This window comes from Rousettus aegyptiacus, unplaced genomic scaffold, assembly GCF_014176215.1.
Source record: "Rousettus aegyptiacus isolate mRouAeg1 unplaced genomic scaffold, mRouAeg1.p scaffold_m13_p_11, whole genome shotgun sequence".
Classification (NCBI taxonomy): domain Eukaryota; kingdom Metazoa; phylum Chordata; class Mammalia; order Chiroptera; family Pteropodidae; genus Rousettus; species Rousettus aegyptiacus.
Genome location: NW_023416286.1, coordinates 23,862,936 through 23,882,991, shown reverse-complemented (window position 1 = coordinate 23,882,991; position 20,056 = coordinate 23,862,936). Strand labels below are relative to the sequence as shown.

Below are 20,056 nucleotides of genomic sequence, written 5' to 3'. Positions count from 1 at the left end.
ATTTTTTAAAACTCTTTGATTATGCTTTAATAAAAAAGTTCCTAAGATAGTAAGTTTGGAGGCTTTCCAAATTACATTGCAATTACAGAAATATAAACACATTGATTCATGGGTCTGATAAGAATGTCAGAAAATGAGTCTAGCACGTAGTAGAAATTTAAGTACTATTCTTAAAATAGGAGAGGAATGAAATTGGCCATAAGAGAAGATGGCTAACTTTTTAACTTTTTTGGCAGAATTCCTGAGGTCAGACAGGTCAACCCTTTCCTGTTCATGCCTTTATCTTCATAGTAATGGTAACTCGAAGCTGTTTCCCTTAATGATGGTGAAGTTGGCCTTCTAACTAACCCTGGAACTGATAAGCTGAAATTCAGAATATTTTTGGTATCCACGTCTCTGTATCATTAATTCTTTGCTCCATCTGCAAAGGTAGAAAAGACTTCAATATATGTATTTCATATCAAAACTGGTCTCAAGTATTTCTTCTGAATACATTTTTAGTGTTTTTATTTAGATAGCTCTTCTCAACAAGTTTGGAATTCATTGTTTTTATGAATTAAAAAAATTATAAAATCAAGTGTACTAAACAGTCATATGAAAGTTGAATGGTGATAATTTCTTTATTTTTGTTACTCTTTGTAAACTACTAACTCGTAGTTCTAAAATATTTAGACTTTAGTGGAATTTCACAACTATTAGAAATGTTTTATATTACAATGACATGAAAAAATGCTTGGGAAACATTGCTAAACAAAATACAGAAGCTTTAACAGCAAAACTCAGGACGTATATTATTATATAAATATATATTTATTGCAAAGAATCCTGCCCTTAAAAAAATTTTTTTTTAACAATTTGGCAAACTGTATCAAATGCCTTAAAAGTCATATCACTAATGCTTTTATTTCCAGGAAGTTTTCCTGAAGGACATAATCAAAAGAAGTCATTCAAAGATTGCAAAGATGTCCAATGTAGAGTTATTCATAAGAGAAAAACTAGAAGCAACCTAAATGTAGAATGATATGGAACTGGTGATATAATTTATTCTTTCATGCATTTATTTTAAAAATAACTTAAAATCTTTTGACATATGAATCATTTACTTTATTCAGTTTTTAGCAAGGTTTTTTTTTTTTAGTCTTTTTTTTTCTTTTTTAATAGTGTATTGGTTAATGAAATCCAGTAAGTTTCAGGTGCACAATTGAACTATAAGGCACATATATATTGCATTGTGTGTTCACCACCCATAGTTAGATTTCTTTCTGTCACCACATATGCGACCCCTTTTATCCCATGTACTTCCCTCCTCTCCCCTCCCCCTCCCCTCCCTCTCCCCTCCCCCTCCCCTTTACTCTCTAGTAACCACTACTCTATTGTCCATGTCCATGAATCTCTGTCCTGTTTGTTTGTTGCTTTTAGGTTTATATCCCACATGTAAGTGATATCTTGTGGTTTTCAACTTTTTCTGTCTGGCTTATTTTGCTTAGCATGATTATCTCAAGGTCCATCCATGTTGTCACAAATGGCAGTATTTCATCGCTTCTTATGGCTGAGTAATATTCCATTGTATATATGTACCACAGTTTCTTCATCCAGTCATCTATTTTAAGATACTTCAGAACAGTTTATTTTTAAAAAATAGTAATCTTTTATATACTTTGGAAGAGGGTGCTCAGGTAGTGAAAGCTCCATCAGTTGAATTTAATAAATCTGTTTATACAAGCAAGTAACTTCTATGATTTTTATTAAATATTTCCATTTACAGTGCTCGTATTTGCTTATACCAGAATCTCTTACATGGCCCTCATGGAAACAAAGGTGTAGTGTATTTAATGCTTTTTGAAATTGTACTCCACACACATCTGAAAAATGAATAAATGTAGTTCTTGATTTAAACAGTTAGCTTGAACATATATCATACCCAAGGATTAAAAATCTTAATTTGTTTCATAAAAGCTTTTATTAAGGGGCTAGCCAAAAAACTGTTGCTTCAATGATTATTAACTAAAGAGATATGATAGGGAAAAAATGACTGATTTACATTTTCCATCAGTATATAAACCATACAGCCCTTATTTTAGGATTCAGTCTTTTTTTTGAGTGTCTTTGTGTATGTGCTTGTACACTCATATGTACACGCATGAGAGCTGCTGAGGTAAATGTTATAGTTTTTCTCCTTCTTTCCAGTACAGGCTAGTTTCAGGACGCATTTCTATTCTCCTGGTGGTATTCAGGTCACAGATGGAATACAGAGAAAAGACTGCAAAATACAAAAATGAGGTCTGTTAATTCACACATTTATAGGTAATAGAATGTCATTTTTTTTTCCCTCTGAGATTATTTTATTTCTTCAGAACAGAACTGTGACATCTGATATAAAATATCAGGATTAGAAAGTCAATTCAAGAGAATGTTTATCTGTGCCTCATGTCCTGGCTTGAACATTTGGGCCTTTCTTAAGCACTTCAGTTTGACTAAAAGCATGATAAAACTTTAGTTATTTGCAGAAATCCTTGGATTTGAAAGCTTTCAGATTGATTTTTTATGAATTTTATGTGTCCAATTCAATAGTTTTCAGCATATTTACAGCACCGTGCAACCATACCATAATTTTTAGGACATTTTATTTCCCTCAAATGAAACACCATCCCAATCAGCAGTCATTCCTTGTTCTCATCCCTCCTACCTTTTCTCAGCTTAGAGAATCACTAATCAATCTTATATCTGTATAGATTTGTCTATTCTAAACATTTTCACGTAAATAGTATCACATAAGATGTAGTCTTTTGTCACCAGCTTCTTTCACTTTATATTATATTTTTAAGTTCTAACGTTGTGTCCATGTTGTAATATGTATCAGTACTTCATTCCTTTCTGTTGCTGAAGAAAATATTCAATTGCATGCATATATTTTGTTATCTGTTTACCAGTTAATGGACATTTGAGGTTGCTTTCACTTTTTGGCTATTAAGAGTAATGTTTCTATTAAGAATCATGTACATTTGTGTACAAGTTTTTGTGTGGACATTTGTTTTCATTTCTCTTTAGTTGATACTTGAGACTAAAATTGCTGTGTCATACAGTAGCTATTCAATATTTTTAGGAACTTTCAACAGAGTACCATTTTATTAAGAATCAACAATGTTTTTCAACTTTGAAAATGGAATATGTTCGAGATGGGGAGTGACAATAAGGAAAAGAGAAATGCCAGTCTGTGATCTTCAGCTCGTTTGCTATACCTGTCAGATCGGTCTGGTAATCGCTGTCCATGGAAACAACAAGGGACCCTTCTGAAAATTAAAAGGGAATTATTACTAATTCTGTTGGGACAACAGGTATAAATTGGGACTGTCTTGAACAAATTAGGACCAGTGGTCACTCTGTCAGCCAACAAGAAGGAATGGCTATTGTCAAATTTAGCTTCCTTCTCGTATGATGACAAGAATCACTAGGAGTAGAGAGGAGACATCTCAGATATGAAGTCAGTCACCGGGACAATTTGAACAGTGCTACTGCCTTCTATTCTGCCTCATTCTCTCAAATGCATAAGTATTTTTGAAAGGGGATGATATTTTAGCTAATAATTACCCATATGCATAGTTGTTGGTTCTAAATGTAAAAGTAAAGTGATTGAAATTAATCAAGTGCTGAATTGTTAATTTTTCTAATATTTACTTGAGTTAAACATTTTATTTCTTCCAGGGAACAAGAAGTCATTTCAACTTCAAAGGATCTTAGACTAAGAAACTTTCCACTGTGCTGAAAAACTTAGGAGACGGACATTTCCTTCCCTCCCACTTGAAAGGATTTAAAGAAGAAATAAAATGGCAGAGGTTTAAAGTTAATATTCAGGATGAATGATGATAATTCAGATGACAAGACAGAAGATAAACTGCAGTCCTTATTAATTAGTGATAAAAATGGAAACGCATATACATACAACCAAAAATCATCACCTACACAAAACTCTTTACCCAACAATGTGAATTGGAATTCTGCCAGCCCAGATGACATGGTGGTTGATTATGAAACCAACTCTGCTACGGACATTGGTGAAAATATTTCTTTAAATCCTGAGTGTGTTGATGTACATGCTCACCAAAAGTCCTCAAGTGATTTTATTAGTAAGGCAGTTTTACATATGCATAAAGATGCCACATGTCAGCCTGCTGCACGGGTTGTAAATACGGAGGCACCCAAGTACCTGCCTAATAATTACCATTCCCTAGAACCATCTCAGGACCAGAGTGTTGAAACATCTCTGCCTTTTGTGTGGAAACCTAATGATGATGATTTGAACTGTGCAGACTACCCAGCTGCCTTACGATTAAACCAAATATTTGACACGAAAGTGGATAATGTTAACTGCACCTTCGTAACACATCACGCCACTGGGAGGAGTCAGTCTTTGCCCACCACTGGAACTCTGCTGCCAACCGACTTGAGAAGTGGAAATAAGTCTTTATCCTGTTCCATTCATGCATCTTCCATTTCTGATAAGATACATGTGAAAGGAATGAGTTATGATAGAGACAGCTTTGAAAACCCTCAAACTATAGCATCAGAGGCCCAAGACACAACTTACGCAGCATTTTCTGATGTAGTGATGCAAACTGATGTTTTCGTTCCAGATATTGAAAATCAGTGTCAGTATTCTTCAAGAAATGTCACCAGTGAGTACACAGATGGGTCACAGCAAAGACTAGTAGGAGAAAAAGAGATACAAGCCCTAACACCAGTTTCTGATGGCATGGATGTTCCCAATGGATCTGTATTACAGGAGTTCTTTTGTTTATCCAAAGATGAACCAAATAGTGAGACACATTCAGAGAGCTCATGTGGACAAAAAGAAATGGGCCAGAACTTAACAGAAACAGTATCTGATTGTCTCATAGATGATGAATGCTCTCTACTGGTGCCAGCTTTAGATAAAAGTAAAGCTCAAGTGTTGAACCCAGAACATAAAGTTGCTGTGGCTGAAGACACACAGACTGCCTCCAATGAAAAGGATTTGGAAACCCAAAATTGTACCATAGAATTGATTTCAAGTAGCCCACCAAGACAAAAGGTGGCTTCCGGTTTTGAATTTACTTGGGATACAAGTGATGTGTTCATGAGCACAAATGACACAATTTGCATGTCCACGCCAATCCTGAAACCCACGAATGCAACCTTTTCTGTTTCTCCTATCGAAGAGACAGGGAAATGTAGTAAAGTGGAGAAGAAGAGTCGAGAATTTAAAAATTTACCAGCCTTGAAGGGAGTACCTGTGAACATGTCTAAACCTAATCTAGGAAAATCAACAACCAAAACAAATACCCCTATAGGCAGCAAAGTCAGAAAAACTGAAATTATAAGTTATCCAAGACCAAACTTCAAGAATGTCAAAGCAAAAGTTATGTCCAGACCAGCATTGCAGCCCAAAGATCCTGCTTTATCAAAGGTCTCACCCAGACCTCGGTTAACCAGTGCCTCATCTCCCTCGTTGGTGGCTTCCTCAAGACAGTTGACAGTTCTGAGCAAAACACCAAGATCTAACTTGAATGCAGACACAAAAGCAGAAATCCTAATTAACAAGACACATAAGCAGCAATTTAATAAACTCATTACTAGCCAGGCTGTGCATGTTGCAACTCATTCTAAAAATGCTTCCCACAAGGTTCCAAGAACAACATCTGCCATGAAATCGAATCAGGATGATGTTGGCAAGGCAAGTTCTGCTAATTCAGCATGTACGACTCCGTCCGTGGCTACGTTCCTTCAGAAGATCAAAGGCATATTCCCTGTTGAAATGGAAAGCACAGAAGTTTTGGAAATGACATATGCTTCCAACAGCAATGGGATTAGCCCCGAAAAGAAGGGTGAAAGTGAAAATGGAACTCCAGTGGAGAAACAAGAGCTAAAAAAGGAAATTATGAATGAGACCTTTGAGTATGGTCCTCTGTTTTTGGTAAGTGAAATTTTTGCCTGCTTTAGGGAATGGTGGAGGAAACAGAGCTTTATTAGCAGTTACATTAGTCACTGATAGTCAATAATATTGCAAGACTAGGTGTGAAAAATCTGCTTTCATGTGTTACTGTATTATTTGGTGATTCTTTTTTCTGCATTTTAGAATGTTAGTTGGAAACCTGCATATTGGGAAAATCCTGAGTTCAGTATTTGGTACTGAAAATTACTGTTCCTTTTAATATAATAGCTAAAAGAGCAAGTAAATATTTTAGTGTGATTAGTTATTTGAAGTTTAACATCTGATTACATTTTATGTTTATGAAAAAGTTTGTTTATGAACTTTAAAATGTATTGGGCTACATTTAAGAAAGGGCAGGAGCTGCTGGTAAACAGTATCAACATGAAAATATCTCCTGATCTCTCGTTGAAGAAGCATCTCAGTCTTTTGAGACCCAAAGGTGATTGATATCTGAGGTCTCTTGCAACTCTAAAACATTGCTTCCTGGTACATAACATAAACAAAACCCATTTTATTCTTAATATAGTGAAAAGGCAGTATGTTTTTTGTAGCACCTGATATTTGGGGGAATTAGATAGTTCCATTTAAAAAAGAATTCATGTAAAGTTCAAAAATTATTTTTCTTTAAAAATGTATATATTTTGACAAGAGGCTGAAGAAACTAGTTTTCTGAGTTTTATAAATATTTGGCAGGCCACTCTTAGGCCTGTGTACTCTCGTCTTCATGCCTAATTTTGGCAGTGGAAGTATTTTCAGGTTGCATAGGGGATTAAGTCCTTTTAGGACTTAAGGTTAGGAAAGACTTGATATTCTTGAGCTAGATCAGTTTAGAGATGTTCTAGTTTTTAATCTTTTTTTTTTTAGGAGAATGGTATATCACAGTTATGTCTAAATTAATGAGATTGCCCATTATTTCAAAACTCAGATTTTATTTTTAAATTCTTTTGAAGTCAAACTTTGGAAACTCATATCATTCGTAATTTGATATTTTACTAAATCAAATGATCATCTCTGGTAATTCTAATCAACATTCTTAGTTTGGTGTTTATAGATATACATAAAAACAATACACTTATTCCTCCTCGATTTATGGGAGACTTTTATTATGCATTAATCTCCAACCACCAGAAAAACTAGCATAAAGTTTCTTTAAATAGCATTTGCCTTGAACATAAATCAGCTATATAATTTTGAAATGAGGAGGTTTTCTGATGTGTGCCTTGAGTAAGGCTTAGCTTTATGTTCCCCATGTGCAGAATGAAAGGTAATATTGAAGTAAGGTGATAGAGTCACTGGGTCGACATGATTCCCAACACATCGTGGAGAAGAAGCACTTTTCATCTTAGAAATCTTGTAGTTGGGATTCTCACATTTTCAGCACCGACACTGGCACTTTTACATATCAACTGGTATTTAAAAACTCATTTTTGTCCCATTATAACACCTTAAGCACCATTTTCTCTAATGTCTCCAATTCGTCTTACATATTTCCATGTGTCATGGGAAAGGGGCAGGGCAAACCATCACAGGCCATAGGCTTTGTGCTTATTGTAGAGGAGTGAACATTTGTTTCATTGTTTACTCAAACTTCTATGTTTCTTGGTTACTTCAGCAACATGCAAAGAATTCAAAATCTGCCCCGAATCTTAGATGAGACAGTTTTGGAGGGACGTTAATTTTCAGTGTGTTCTGTTGGTGTCAGACAAAATTGGGCCTTGAGTTTACTTAATCCTCAGGTGGCCTACCACCTCACAGATGGTTGGTCAGGGTTTATCTGAAACTAAAGAAAGGTTCTTATTTGGAAGAAGGAATTTGATTTTAATTTGATGCAGGTTGGTATTACAAAAATTATGTATTGGTGATAATGTGTTAAAGGGAGTAGTAAATTCTTCAAAAAGAAAGAAAGTGTTATTTTTTTTGATGCTTGTTCTGGACCAAACACTTTGCTCGGGTGTCTTATATATTACGTCATTTAGTTTTCCCAGGTGCTTCATACACTGTCATTTACTCTTTCCAGTAATAACATGGCAGTTGTTAGCCACATTTTAAAACTTCGGAGAAGTTACTTAAAATACACAACGACTGCTAAGTAGTAAAATTTAGATTCAAAATCAGGTTCCCTGATTTGAATCTTGATCTTTTCTGTTTTATACACCACAGAGCTTCAAAATCTTGTGGAATGTTGGCTCTAAAAGGCAGAGTAAGTCTAATTTGTTAAAGATTCACTTCTGGAAGTTGGTTAAAAGTTTGGTTTACTTTTTTAAAAAAGGTTTTCTCTGAGGGATTACCTTAGCCAGTTTTCCGTAGAGGTTCAAGACCTTTCTTAAGTTCATGTATAATCACCTGCTTTTCTTGGCCAATTTTATGTTGTTTTCCAGTGTTCTCTTACGATATTACCCTCTTAAGTTTTTAATTCACTAATGTATGAATTTAACCACTATGAGCGTGGGGTTTTATGCATCTACTGGAAATTATCCTCTTATGACTTAATGAAACAACAGTATTAGCAGGGAATATGCAGCATAGATGCTGAGAGCATGGATTCCGGAATTAGAGAATGGGAACGTTTATTAGGTGTCTGTGCACTATATGTGATGGCGACTATTGAGATATACAGAAGAAAGCCCCTGGCCAATCTTAGTGCCTTAGTGCAGTGGGTAACATCAGAGAGTAACCCCAAAGGGAATTTTAAGTACAAAGTTGGGGCTTTCTGTAGGCTGCTGTGCTACATGAGGTGGAATGGGGTGATGGCAGTGGGGAGAGTTGTCAAGAAGGTCCTCTAGGGGAGAAACTATGTTAGTCACTATCCAGAACTTAAAGGGCAGGTATGAATTGGAAGGGTATTATGGGTAGAGGGAATAACACATAAAAGGATGAAGAAGCAGGATATCCTCATTGAGGGGAGTGAGTATGATGGGAGCCAGCACTGCAGACCCATGAACAGTAAGGAATAAACTGATGAAGATGGCAGGGGCTGCCACATCCAAAAGGGCTTGGTGCGCCTTATTAAGAGGAGTTGACTATCCGGAAGACAGAGAGAAGCTACCTAACCTTATATGGACTTTAGAGAGATTGCCTTAGCAGTAGAGTGGAAAACAAATCAGGGGCTGGTAAGACCAGAAAGATCCTAAAGACATGGTTTCAGTAATCCTGGCAAGGAATGATTGCAGGCCTGTCCTGGGAGAAGAGAGAGAATGCCATCAAGAGGGCTTTAGGAAGTAAGAAAGTAAGTGCCTAGAAATAGCTTTTATTGTTTAAGTTGGGTGCCTGGGTATGTTGTGAATATGGGAAGAGGTGAATTTTGAGATTGGTGGCTAAAACTAAGTTTTGGAAACTGGTTCATGTTCTTCTGTAAAGTGGAGTGTGATAACGGTACGAACCTCCTAGGGTTATTATGAAGATTAAATGAGTAGATACAGGGCAGTACGTTGATCGGTAAAAACGATAATATGATTATTATTGACAATGTTAGGTAGAGATGCCTGAAGGATACTAAGTGGGCAAATGCCGAAAGAAGCTTAATATATGGGAAACCGTGGAGAGAGTGCTGGCTTGGACGTGTGGACTTTGAGCATAACTGTGTATAGGTGGCAGTTTAAACAGTGGACAGGTCATCTAAGGAGACTATATGATGATGAAAGAGAACAGGACCAAGTTTAGGACCCTCGTGATGGCTAGCATTTCAATATATAGAAGAAGAGGACCCAGAGAAGAAATAACCAGACAGGTAGAGGGAAAACTAGGAAGAGCTGTATTAGAGAAACCAAAGAAAGATGGAGGATGGAGTCATCATCATCGGACGCCATAAAGAGGGCCTACAGGGAAAGGATGGAATGATGTAGCTTGCAATATTGGTCATCTTGGGAACAGTTTCACTGATGGAGTCAAAAGGTTTGTCCTGAGGTGGATGGAGAAGAGAGAATGCCATCGAGAGGTGTTTAGGAAGTAAGAAAGGAAGCACCTAGAAAAAACTTTGATTCTTTCAGTTAGGTACCTGGGTATGTTGTGGTGAATATGGGAAGAGGTAAACTTTGAGATGAGTGGCCAAAGTTAAATTTTAAGAACAGCTTCCTGTTGATGAATTGAAGAGTATGAAGAGTTTGAATTTCTTCATAGTAAAAATGAAAATTAAATAGTCATCTGGTATATTCGCTTAAACAAATTGTTTTTCACATAGCACCACAGGAAAATGGAATGGGGAAGCCATGATCTGGACTAAAATCTTAACTCGTTCGCAGGGTTCTGCTTCAGAAACTGCAATCCCCTCAGGCAGGAATGTACCCAAGCCTGGCTCCTCCAGTTTGAGGAAGACACCAGGTCCAAAAGCCAAAGTGGGGCCTTCTGTTTCCTGTTTGAGGCGGAATATTGACAGCAGAAATATTAATTCGGATCGAGCTTTATCTTCTCAGAGGATCAGGCGCGTATCCAGTTCAGGTAAGAATAAAATACTTCTGTTGTGCTTTATAGCAGTTTATGAGTTATTCTAATGTAAAATTAAATATGTCAGAAAGCAGAAAGACAGGTTTTGGTTTCAGAACTAACCGTTCTGTCATTAAAGCATTTAGCTGTTTGTGGACGCACCTTATACACAGGGAAGGTAGAAAAAGAAGTCGAAGATGCAGCCTTTTGAGCCATGTAAAGCCTCTTTGGGGAGAGAGATATGTGCATAAACCAACTTATAAACTATTCAGAAGCATGCATGTATAAATATACAGTTGGGTACCTGTTATATATGAATTATTTCATTTTTTAATTAAAAAATTGTTAAGTGCTACATAAAACTTAAGTGTTATAAGCTAATGTGTCCTCACCACATATGAAAAGATTAGTTTTGTCTCAAATTTTACTGGAAGAAGTATAACTCTTCAGGAATAAAAGGGTGACCAAAAAGTTGAACTTTTCTAATATGAACTTTTATTTATATTGGTTTTTATTTTAGAAGTAGCAGTTTAAAATCATATTAGATATATGAAATCTGAGAACTTCAAGAGTAGCTGTTAAGTGTCTTACTAAATTTGTCAAGTGTACAGATTTCTCCGTGTTAAAAATCAGAACGGGAAATGGAAAAGTTGGCCTATTTCATAGGGACTAAGACACAGCCTGCTAGCCATTCCAGCTGATGAGAATGCTCTGTAGGGAACACCCTTGTTTAAACAGGTACAACTTTGAGCAAATTAAAGCCATGTCATAAATATTTAGAAATACGTTCCCTGATAAAAATAGTGACTACTATTGAATGGTTAAAAAAAAAAAAAAGGTACCTCTAGCATTTTGTGTCCACACATAGGAGAACATTTACAGAAACAAGAAAACCAACCAAATCCCAGAGGATCTCTTTACCTCTCCACACCTTAGTATTTTAGGCTTTATTTTCCAATCCCATTATGAAGCCTCCTGTGTGAGAAGCCTATAATGTGCAGAAATATTTTAAGGGCAGTTTATTTAGTTTCAGTCTTGACATCAAAGTCTGGAGGTTCTGAGGTGCAGACCCAGGAAGAAGTATGGGTGGAGGAAGAGGGATTAGCAGGACATTTCCATTTCCATCCCCAGAGTTGCCAAGTGAGGAAGAGGAATTCGTCAACTTATAGTGTTCATCCGTTGGGAGAAAAGTAGAAGAGAAGCTAAAGTTATTGGGAAAAGGAAAGATCCTTATTTTTGTCATTGCCACAGTCGGAGAGTTGAGGCATAAGAGTGAGATCAAAGCTTTGCTTCATACCTTTGCTGCTGCCAGACAGGGCTCACAGAGTTTTCGAGACAATGGGGAGCTCCCTTCCTGCTTGGATGTCAGGGTCTCCAAGCCTGGCCAGGAACTAGGAGCCCTGTGTTCCAGTATTGCTATGGCACCAAGAAACTGCCAGAGCAAATCGTTTACCCTTCCTGGCCTTTGCATCTGGAAGTATGAGTGTTTGAGAATGTAACGGCCTTGCCAGTTTTTGCAGTCTTTAACTTTATAGGGAAAATTTGGATCTCACCTCTTGAGTGGTGGCTGGACCACATGATGCTGCAATCTCGGAAAAACTGAAGTGCACATACTTTTAATAAATTGGGTCGATACTCAGGTTATATTTTAAAAGATGGGATTCTTTATGTTGGTAACAAGTCTTTTAAACGAGTAAAGCATTTTTTTTAAGTCCCTTTACTGTATACTATCTAATATCATACCTAAAGAGAGAAAAGTAGGTCTGTTTAGTCTTAATGAAAAGATGGGGAAATTTATTAAGCATTTTTTTAACTCGTATAAATAAGCTCAATAACTAAGTTATGGATTCAGAGTTTTCAATTTGAGTTAAAAACTGGTGATTTTCCATATATAAGTGGGAAGAAGACAGTAGTTTTATGAATTTGCATTTAAGTTTTATATTTTAACTGTCGAAAGAGTGACCTGATTATTCTGTTTAAGTTCTTAAAAAATTAACAGCACCTAACTTGTTTGGATGCTCTCAATAAGTTGAGAAGTATTTGTTGTGGGGGACAGGAAACTTAATCACCACAGTTAAAAGTCGAACAGAAAATCAAGCAGGAAAAACAATGTGCCTTTAGATCATTGAGAGCCTGTTGTCATTTATTGTACAATGAAGTGTTTGTGTATTAGAAAATTGAAACCACATGGATATCCTCTGTACTCATACAAAGTTACTCTGCTGAAAGGTAAGCGGCAGGAATGTTCCAGCCGACCTGGGGTTTTCAATAAATCCTTTCAGAGAACTAAGTAGAAAACCAGAGCTGGAGTTTAGCCATTTTCTTGAAACGTCAAAGCAAATATAAGAAAAAATTGTCATTAAACCCAGTAGAGCTCTTCCATTTGTCAAAACCTGGAAATTTGTATGAAACCAGATTATGCGATTATAACAAACCAAATCCAAAGTATTTTTGCTTCTTTGGGGTATCTTATCAAGTAAGACGAGGTAGTGAGGAAAACTATTTCTAATGATAATTACAATGCCAAGGACAGCAGCTCATACTTATTAAATACTTACCAAGTTCCAGGCTCTGTCTTAATCATTGCACCTATAAACTCATTTAATCCTCAGCATAGTTTTGTGAGGTTTCTCCCCATTTTATGGATGGGGAAACCATCACAGAAAAGTTTAATAATTTGTCAAGGTTATGTAGCTAGGAAGCGGCAGAGGTGGGATTCAGACCAGGCAGTAGGGCTGTGGAGTCGGTGCTTTTAACCTTCACATTATTAGTTTAAAGAAACACTGTTAGTATGATCATGAGTTTTCAAAAATTGAAATTCTTATGCTAAGCCGAATGATTTAGGAACTGTGGCATTTCTCTTTCTGGGCCATTGGCTTAAAGTTCTAAATCAGTTTACCATTATGTAAATGATTTTACTGGATTATTGCAAATTAATGCTGCTGAATAAATGACTGCTTAGTAAATACTTCATGATCAAGCCAGGCATCTTTGGAGACCTGCCCATCACCTCTTTCAGAAGCGATACCAGTTTTTACAAGGTTTTATGTTATAAATGCGTGTGTTCCTTCAGACAGACGTGTAATTGCCTGTCCAGTTACCAGCCTGAGTCAGGCAAGATTGCTGAAATGGTACGGAATACACTCCCTGCTCTGTGGACCCTCTGACCGACCCTGGGAGGGCAGATGTGTTTATGCAACCACAGAGCAGCACAAAGAGATGTAGAGGGTGTGGAGAAGGTAGGGAAAGGGCCCCTAAGTGCTTTAAGACTTTGGAGAAAAGAACTTTCAGGGGCTGTTCGGGAGCCTAAAGAAAGGCCTTGTGAAAGAGATGGTCTTTTTCTTCCAGAAGAAAAGGGAAATAACATTTCAAAAGGGTACACCTTTGTTTAATTCAGTTTATTGTGGGTTAATAAAATAAATTCCTCTCAAACCAGGAGTACATCCCAAACTTGTAATGACTTGCCTAGCCTGTAGGTTTCTCTTCTTTCTTGCTGTTTCCTTCTTAGTTGTTTTGTAAACTGATTTTTTGTTTGTTTAGTGTTAAAAGGAATTTAAACTCTTTTCAATTTATTTTATATCGTTTTTAGCCTTTTCTAGGCAAGAGTTTGACAGAGATAGCAAGCAAAATTATGAGAAATTTATTCACATGCTTGTATAAATTCATTATTAAAAAAACAGAATTTATCACCTAATACTTATTCTAAAAGCCAACTTTAATATGTTGCTCATAGATGTTTCTGTATTTGTATGTAATTAAAACGCTTTTTAAAGAATACATCTCAAAGTTTCATTCCATAAAAATCATAAACTCTTTCCATAAAAATGTGCCAAGCACTGTTCTAACCTTTTTAAACACATCATTTCATTTAATTCTCATAGTTCATGAGGTATAGATGCTATGATAATCCCCATTCTACAATGAGGAACTTGAAATCTTAAGTAACTTGCCCAAAGTTACCCAATTAATAATTGGTGGAGACAAGAAGCAAACACATTCTGGTCCTGGGGTCTCTATTCTTAACCTCAATTACATATATGTAGTATTCCAGACTCGTTCATTCCTTTAACAAGCAGCTGTCAAATGCCTAGTGTGCTGGGAGCTCAGAGGGCACAAAAGACAAATTCTTGCCCTTATGGAGCTTGAGTTCTACTAAGGCAAGTCAGAAAATAAACTAAATACAATGTTTAGTATGCAAGATTATGGTAAGTATGGTAAGTAAGGAGAAAAACAAAACCATGAAGGGAGTTAGATTTTTAAATAGGGTAGTCAGGAAATCCTCACTGAGCAGGTGACATTTGAGCCAATACCTGAAGGAAGAGGAGGAGGGAAACATTTGGCTAGCAGATGAAAAGACTTTCCAGGCAGAGGGAACAGCAAGTGCAAAGTTGAGGTGAGGCGATGTGGGTGGGGGGAGGGGAGCCCGTGGAAGAGCGAGCTGCGTGTGGTGGGGGGCGGGGAGTGGGGCCGAGGCCCCCAAGCAGCACGTGCTCGGGACCTGGGAGACAGTGTCTTCCTTACTGACGTCATCACTAAATTCTCGATCATTTTGCAGGCATTCCATGCAGCTTTTCTCACTTGACAAGTAATTCTGGAGAAGATTGGTTTATGGAATGATTCATAAACGATGGTTAATATGTCACAATGCAGTCTCTCTCTCGTCTTTCTGTTCAAGAAATATTTTGAGTGCCTGCAATGTGCTGGACAGTCTACTAGAATACAAACCTGATTCATGCCCTTTTAATAGCTTGCTAGTTGGAGAGTGAGGGGAAAAAGGCTGTTTAAGCAAATAATTTGATTGCAAATTCTTCATTTTTCAAACTCCTGCTGAACTGTGTTGGCTTCTGTGATATTTTCATTTATTATGCTGTACTGTAATTATTTTCTTACATATCTGTCTCCTACAAAACTATGAGATCTGTAAGGATAGAGTCCACGTCTTAATTACTTTTGTAGTTCCAGCGCTCAAGATATTATGCAATAGGTGTTTAAAAATGTTGTCTGACTGGATTTGAGTGGAGACTTGTATGAAGTACTTACTGTGTCTTTGCAGTAAAGGGAACACCGCTAACTCAGCCTAAGGGAAGAGTGGAGAAGAGCGGCGATGTTTGAACTGGCCTTGGAATGTTACTGTGGGAATTCGCCAGGCATGGAAGGTTTTTGCCATTCCCAAGGGTGCAATTGTAGAGTTATGAAGGCATATGGTGTGTTTGGGGAGAGTCAGCATGCCTTGAGCAGACCGTGTGTTGGGAGTAAATGATAGAAGAGCCCCAAGGAAGGATAAAGCAGATCTGTTCTTAGTCTAGACACAAACTTGTAAGAATCATATCAGTATTTGGGAATCAAAAGCAGAGTTTAAATGTTAAAAATGTTTTGAGAAAGAGGGTCTGGTGGTTTCTGTTGGTGGTAAATAGCCCTAAGTGACTCCTCAGCTTTCTCGTTCCTGTTGCCATGAAGCAAAACGGAATAGAGTAGCAAGAAGAGGTGGTCAGGAGGAGAATGATGGGTCCAGTTTGGGTCATGTTGAATTGAAGAGACTACAGACTGAGAAGCATCTCAAAGGGGGTGTGCATCTTTGAAGTTAGGACAGTAAGAATGTATAGAGGTTAAGGAGGCCCCTGGGAAAAGAGCCGATAAAGATAGGACGTACAGGGAGGGATGGCTGTGACAGCCAGGTGATGGAAGCACTGGAATGGATCCAGTGCTCAGGTAAATAAGTCTTTGAAATAAGGGAATGCAGCTGTGTGTAGATTCAGATCCACCTGGAGCTTAAATAGGGATTTTAAGAGTCAAGATTCAGAGTAGCCGCTGTGGAATAGGCAGGGCAGCTTCCCCCTGAATTTTCCAACTCTTAGAAAGTTAGGTGATTTCTTTCAGGTGAGTTTTCAGATTTTATTGATTTGGTTATTTTTGTAATATTAGAAAAGGAAATAAGATGATGGTCAGTGATCTCATTGCTCAAAGCAGCTCTGCTCATGAACCTTGGCTTCTAGTGAGCCGGGAGGCTCACAATGTGCCTCCCTTGTTCTTTTTAGGAATTCTCAGGGTGAGTGCCAAGTGAGCTCATTCATGACCAGGTAAATAAATTTCCCGATGAACACATGAAGACCCTTGCTCATCTTCTTTGGTAGCTGGGGAAAAGACACAGCCCTCTCAGTCTCTGGTTAATTACACTCTTAGTTGAAGGGCACATATTCCCAGCCCTGTGACTAAGTTATTTCTAATTTCCACCTGAAGCAGCAGACATCTTGTGAACACACTTGCAGAGGCAGGTACTGACAGCATCACCACGAACACTGTGCTTCTGTGTAGTTCAAGTCATCATGAGAACCTCGCTTTGTGAGATGTTCTTGTTTATCAGTCAAATCACCTCCCTCTTAATACTTGTTTTGTTTTTGTTGTGATTCACGTGTACTGGTATGACTTTTTCAGGTTTTCTCTTGAATTGAAGCAAATGGTGATGATTATGCAGAGTGCAGTTTCTTGTACCCTACTCATATAATGCCTTGGCTAAATCGAGAATGTGAAGTCCTGAAGTCATATTCTGCAATATATAAATGTAGCATGTTACTGAAATGTATCTTAGAAGATAATTCATTCACTTGACAGTCTGAGAGTATATACTGTACAAGTCATACTCCAGACCCTGAGGAATAGTGGAATGAGTAAGACGTGGTTCTTGCCCTAAAGGTATTTTATCGGCTAAATAGGGGAATGATGAGTTTATGTTTCATCACATCTGCCTTTATAATACTTAAAAAAAAAAAAACAAAACTATAGGATTTCAGAAAAGGGTAGATTACCAATACTAAAGTTTGCTGAAGTTCTTTATTGTTATAATGTAGGTAATTTTATAATGTAATAGAGGGGTACACCCTTAAGTATATAAGGACTAGTCTTGGTCTGGTGTTGATGCTTTCTGCTATTTAATTTTTGCCACTGAGACCCAAGAATAAAAATAGGAAGACTATATATGGATTGAGGTATTTTTCAGGACTTAGCTGGTACACTAGGAAATAGCAATGAAGGAGCAGTTAGGGTTCAGAATATAGAATGTAAAGGCGGAGGACAGTCAGTACAGATGTGTGGAAATATGGAGGAGGGTAGGTGGGCAGTGAGGACTCAGTACATTGGTATTCTGGTGGTCACAAAGAAAAGCAGTCCAAACAGAGCTCAGGTCTGTCGGTGTCAGTGAGGGAACATGGGGGCATTGCCACAAGCGAGGTAAACCTTATTCTACTTCTCTCCTAACTTGAATTTAACTAGTTAATTTGGATAGCTCATGAAGTTTCCAGCGTCCCCTCTCAGTAGACTATTTAAAAAGTGGAGTATTTTAAGTGAAAAATAGGAAGGAAAAAAAAATCACCCTTCACCTCATCAATACCAAATAGTTTTTAACTTCTTGGTTTATAACTATTTTATAACTATTCAGTCCTTTTTTTTTTTTTTTTTTTTTACATATTCTCATGTACATATATATGGGGACAAACAGTTCCTAGTATTTGAGACCCCATACCTAACAGTCAGATAGTTCATTAAATTCTTTTCATTTAAAAGCTATGGTACCTATTTTCCTAAATTCTTAAATTCTTTTTTTAATTTTTTTAAATTTTTTAAGCAAGGCAACCCTTGATTGACCTCACGTATTGCAAGGATCTTGTCAGCTTACAATCCCTAATTTTATTTTTTATTTCTTATTTTTTATGCCTGTAACACCTAGTCTTCCTAGGTGCTATAGCACCATGGTCTCCCATCCAAGTACTAAACAGGCCCAACCCTGCTTAGGTTCCGAGAGCAGACAGGATCGGGCTTGTTCAGGATAGCATGGCCGTAGAATAAATTCTTAAATATTCTTTAATAACATGATTTTAATAGCTGTATAATATTTCATCATCTGTGCTATGATATATTTCTTCAGATTTCTTTAAACATTAGGTTGTTTCTAGTATATTTTAGTATATTAAACAACACTATACTGAAGAACTTTATTCATAAGTACATAAACTAGTCAGATAAATTCCTTGGATACATTCCTTTCCATGGAATAAGAAGGCATAGCATTTTTTTTTTTTTTTAAGGCTTTCGACACACATTGCCAAGTTGCCCTTCAAAACAGCATACAATTTTGGGCTCCTACTCTCAGTATATGAGGGTTTCCCACATCCTGGCCGGTATTTTCACATTTCTAACACTCTTGCCAAATATTCCCTATTTATGAAAGTGCAAAATGTTATCTCATTTTAATTGGAATGTGCTCGGCACTCAGATATTTGCTGAATAAATTTTGATTCTGTGATCTAAGTGCTGAGTGAGGTACAGAAATGAATACAAGAGCAAAACATGCCCTCCCTAAAGTTACATTCTGGCAGGAGAGACAGGCTACATATACATAAGTAAAGTATATAGGATGTTTGACAGTATTTTTCATTTCTCTTTATAATGTTACACTAGCACAGAAAGGGGATATGAAATGGTGCGTGTATGTGGCGGGGGTGGGGGTGGGTATTGTGGGGAGAAGGGATAGAGGACAAGGGAGGGAGAAGGAGGAGAAAAATTTTGAATAACTTGGCCAGGAGAAGGTGGCTTTTGAGTAAAGGGCTGAGGGAGCCAGCCATATGAATAGCTGGATGAAAACTGTACTAGTCAGAGTAAACAGCAAGTGGGAAGACCTTGAGGTAGAGATTGATTAATAATGTCTTCTAGGAATAACAAGGAATAAAATGGGGAAGAGCGAAGTACATGAAGTCTGACAGACAATGGAGAGCCAGATCATGTACAGTCTTTGGTCTTTGGCTTATAACCAAAGTGACTTTAATTTTAACAGGATCACTCTGATTGCTATGCAAAGAATATATTGGATAGGAGTGAGGACAGGATCAGGGAGCTCAATGAGGAGACATTGCTGTAATCATGGCAGGAGATTGTACCTTCTGGAATCAGGGGTATAGCAGTGGGGGTGGTCAGATTCTGGATATATGTGTCAAAGGTAAAGCCAGCAGGATTTGCCTAGATGAGATGAGATGAGAAGGGTGAGAGCAAAAGAGAGGAGCCAGAGATGACTATACACCTTTTGGAAGGATGATGTTTCCATTTACTAAAATGGAGATGGAGTTACAGGTGTTGGGAGGTGAATGTTAGGAATTCACTTAGAGATATTAAGTTGAGATGAATAATCTATAATAAGCGAAGGTGTAGAATAGAAGTCTGGAGTACCTAGGAGAAGTCTGGTCTGGGGATATAAATTTGGGATCCATCAACATTTAGATGGTATTTAAAGCCACTAGACTGGATGAAATCACCAAGAATAAGTGTAGGAAGGGGACCTCCCTGGAGTACTACATCGTACCTCTGGGGTACTCCTAAGCTTGCAGGGGCTGGGAAGATGAGGAAGAATCACAAAGGAGACCAAGAATGTCAGGAAGGTAGGATGGAAGTCAGTCAAGAATTATGTTCTGGAAGCCAAGTAAAAAAGGTGTTTCAAGGAGAAGGAATTAATGGCATCAAATGATGCTGACAAGGGAATATGGTAGTTAAGAACCCAGTATGGTTTAAGCCAGAAGGTTATGTGTTTATTTAACAGGAAATCTAGAGGTAGGCAGCTCCAGGTTTGATGATTGGATAATGTCGTCTTTCTGTCCTTTCACTCCTCCTGCCTCAGCATGTTGCTTT

General features: G+C 37.4%; 1 protein-coding gene across 9 annotated transcripts in view; it reads left to right on the top strand.

The window, feature by feature from the left end:
* Positions 1 to 20,056, top strand: part of MTUS1 (microtubule associated scaffold protein 1) — a 132,613-nt gene that overhangs the window by 35,335 nt on the left and 77,222 nt on the right. For 8 of the 9 annotated variants that reach the window (XM_016129939.2, XM_016129969.2, XM_016129958.2 and 5 more), the window contains 2 exons: positions 3,703 to 5,950; positions 10,207 to 10,402. In XM_016129939.2, coding sequence (XP_015985425.2) covers positions 3,854 to 5,950; positions 10,207 to 10,402 — 2,293 coding nt within the window. In that variant the 5' untranslated portion in view covers positions 3,703 to 3,853. Of the gene's footprint in view, positions 1 to 2,187; positions 2,281 to 3,702; positions 5,951 to 10,206; positions 10,403 to 20,056 lie in introns of those variants that run through there. The other variant, XM_016129949.2, reaches the window with a different exon arrangement.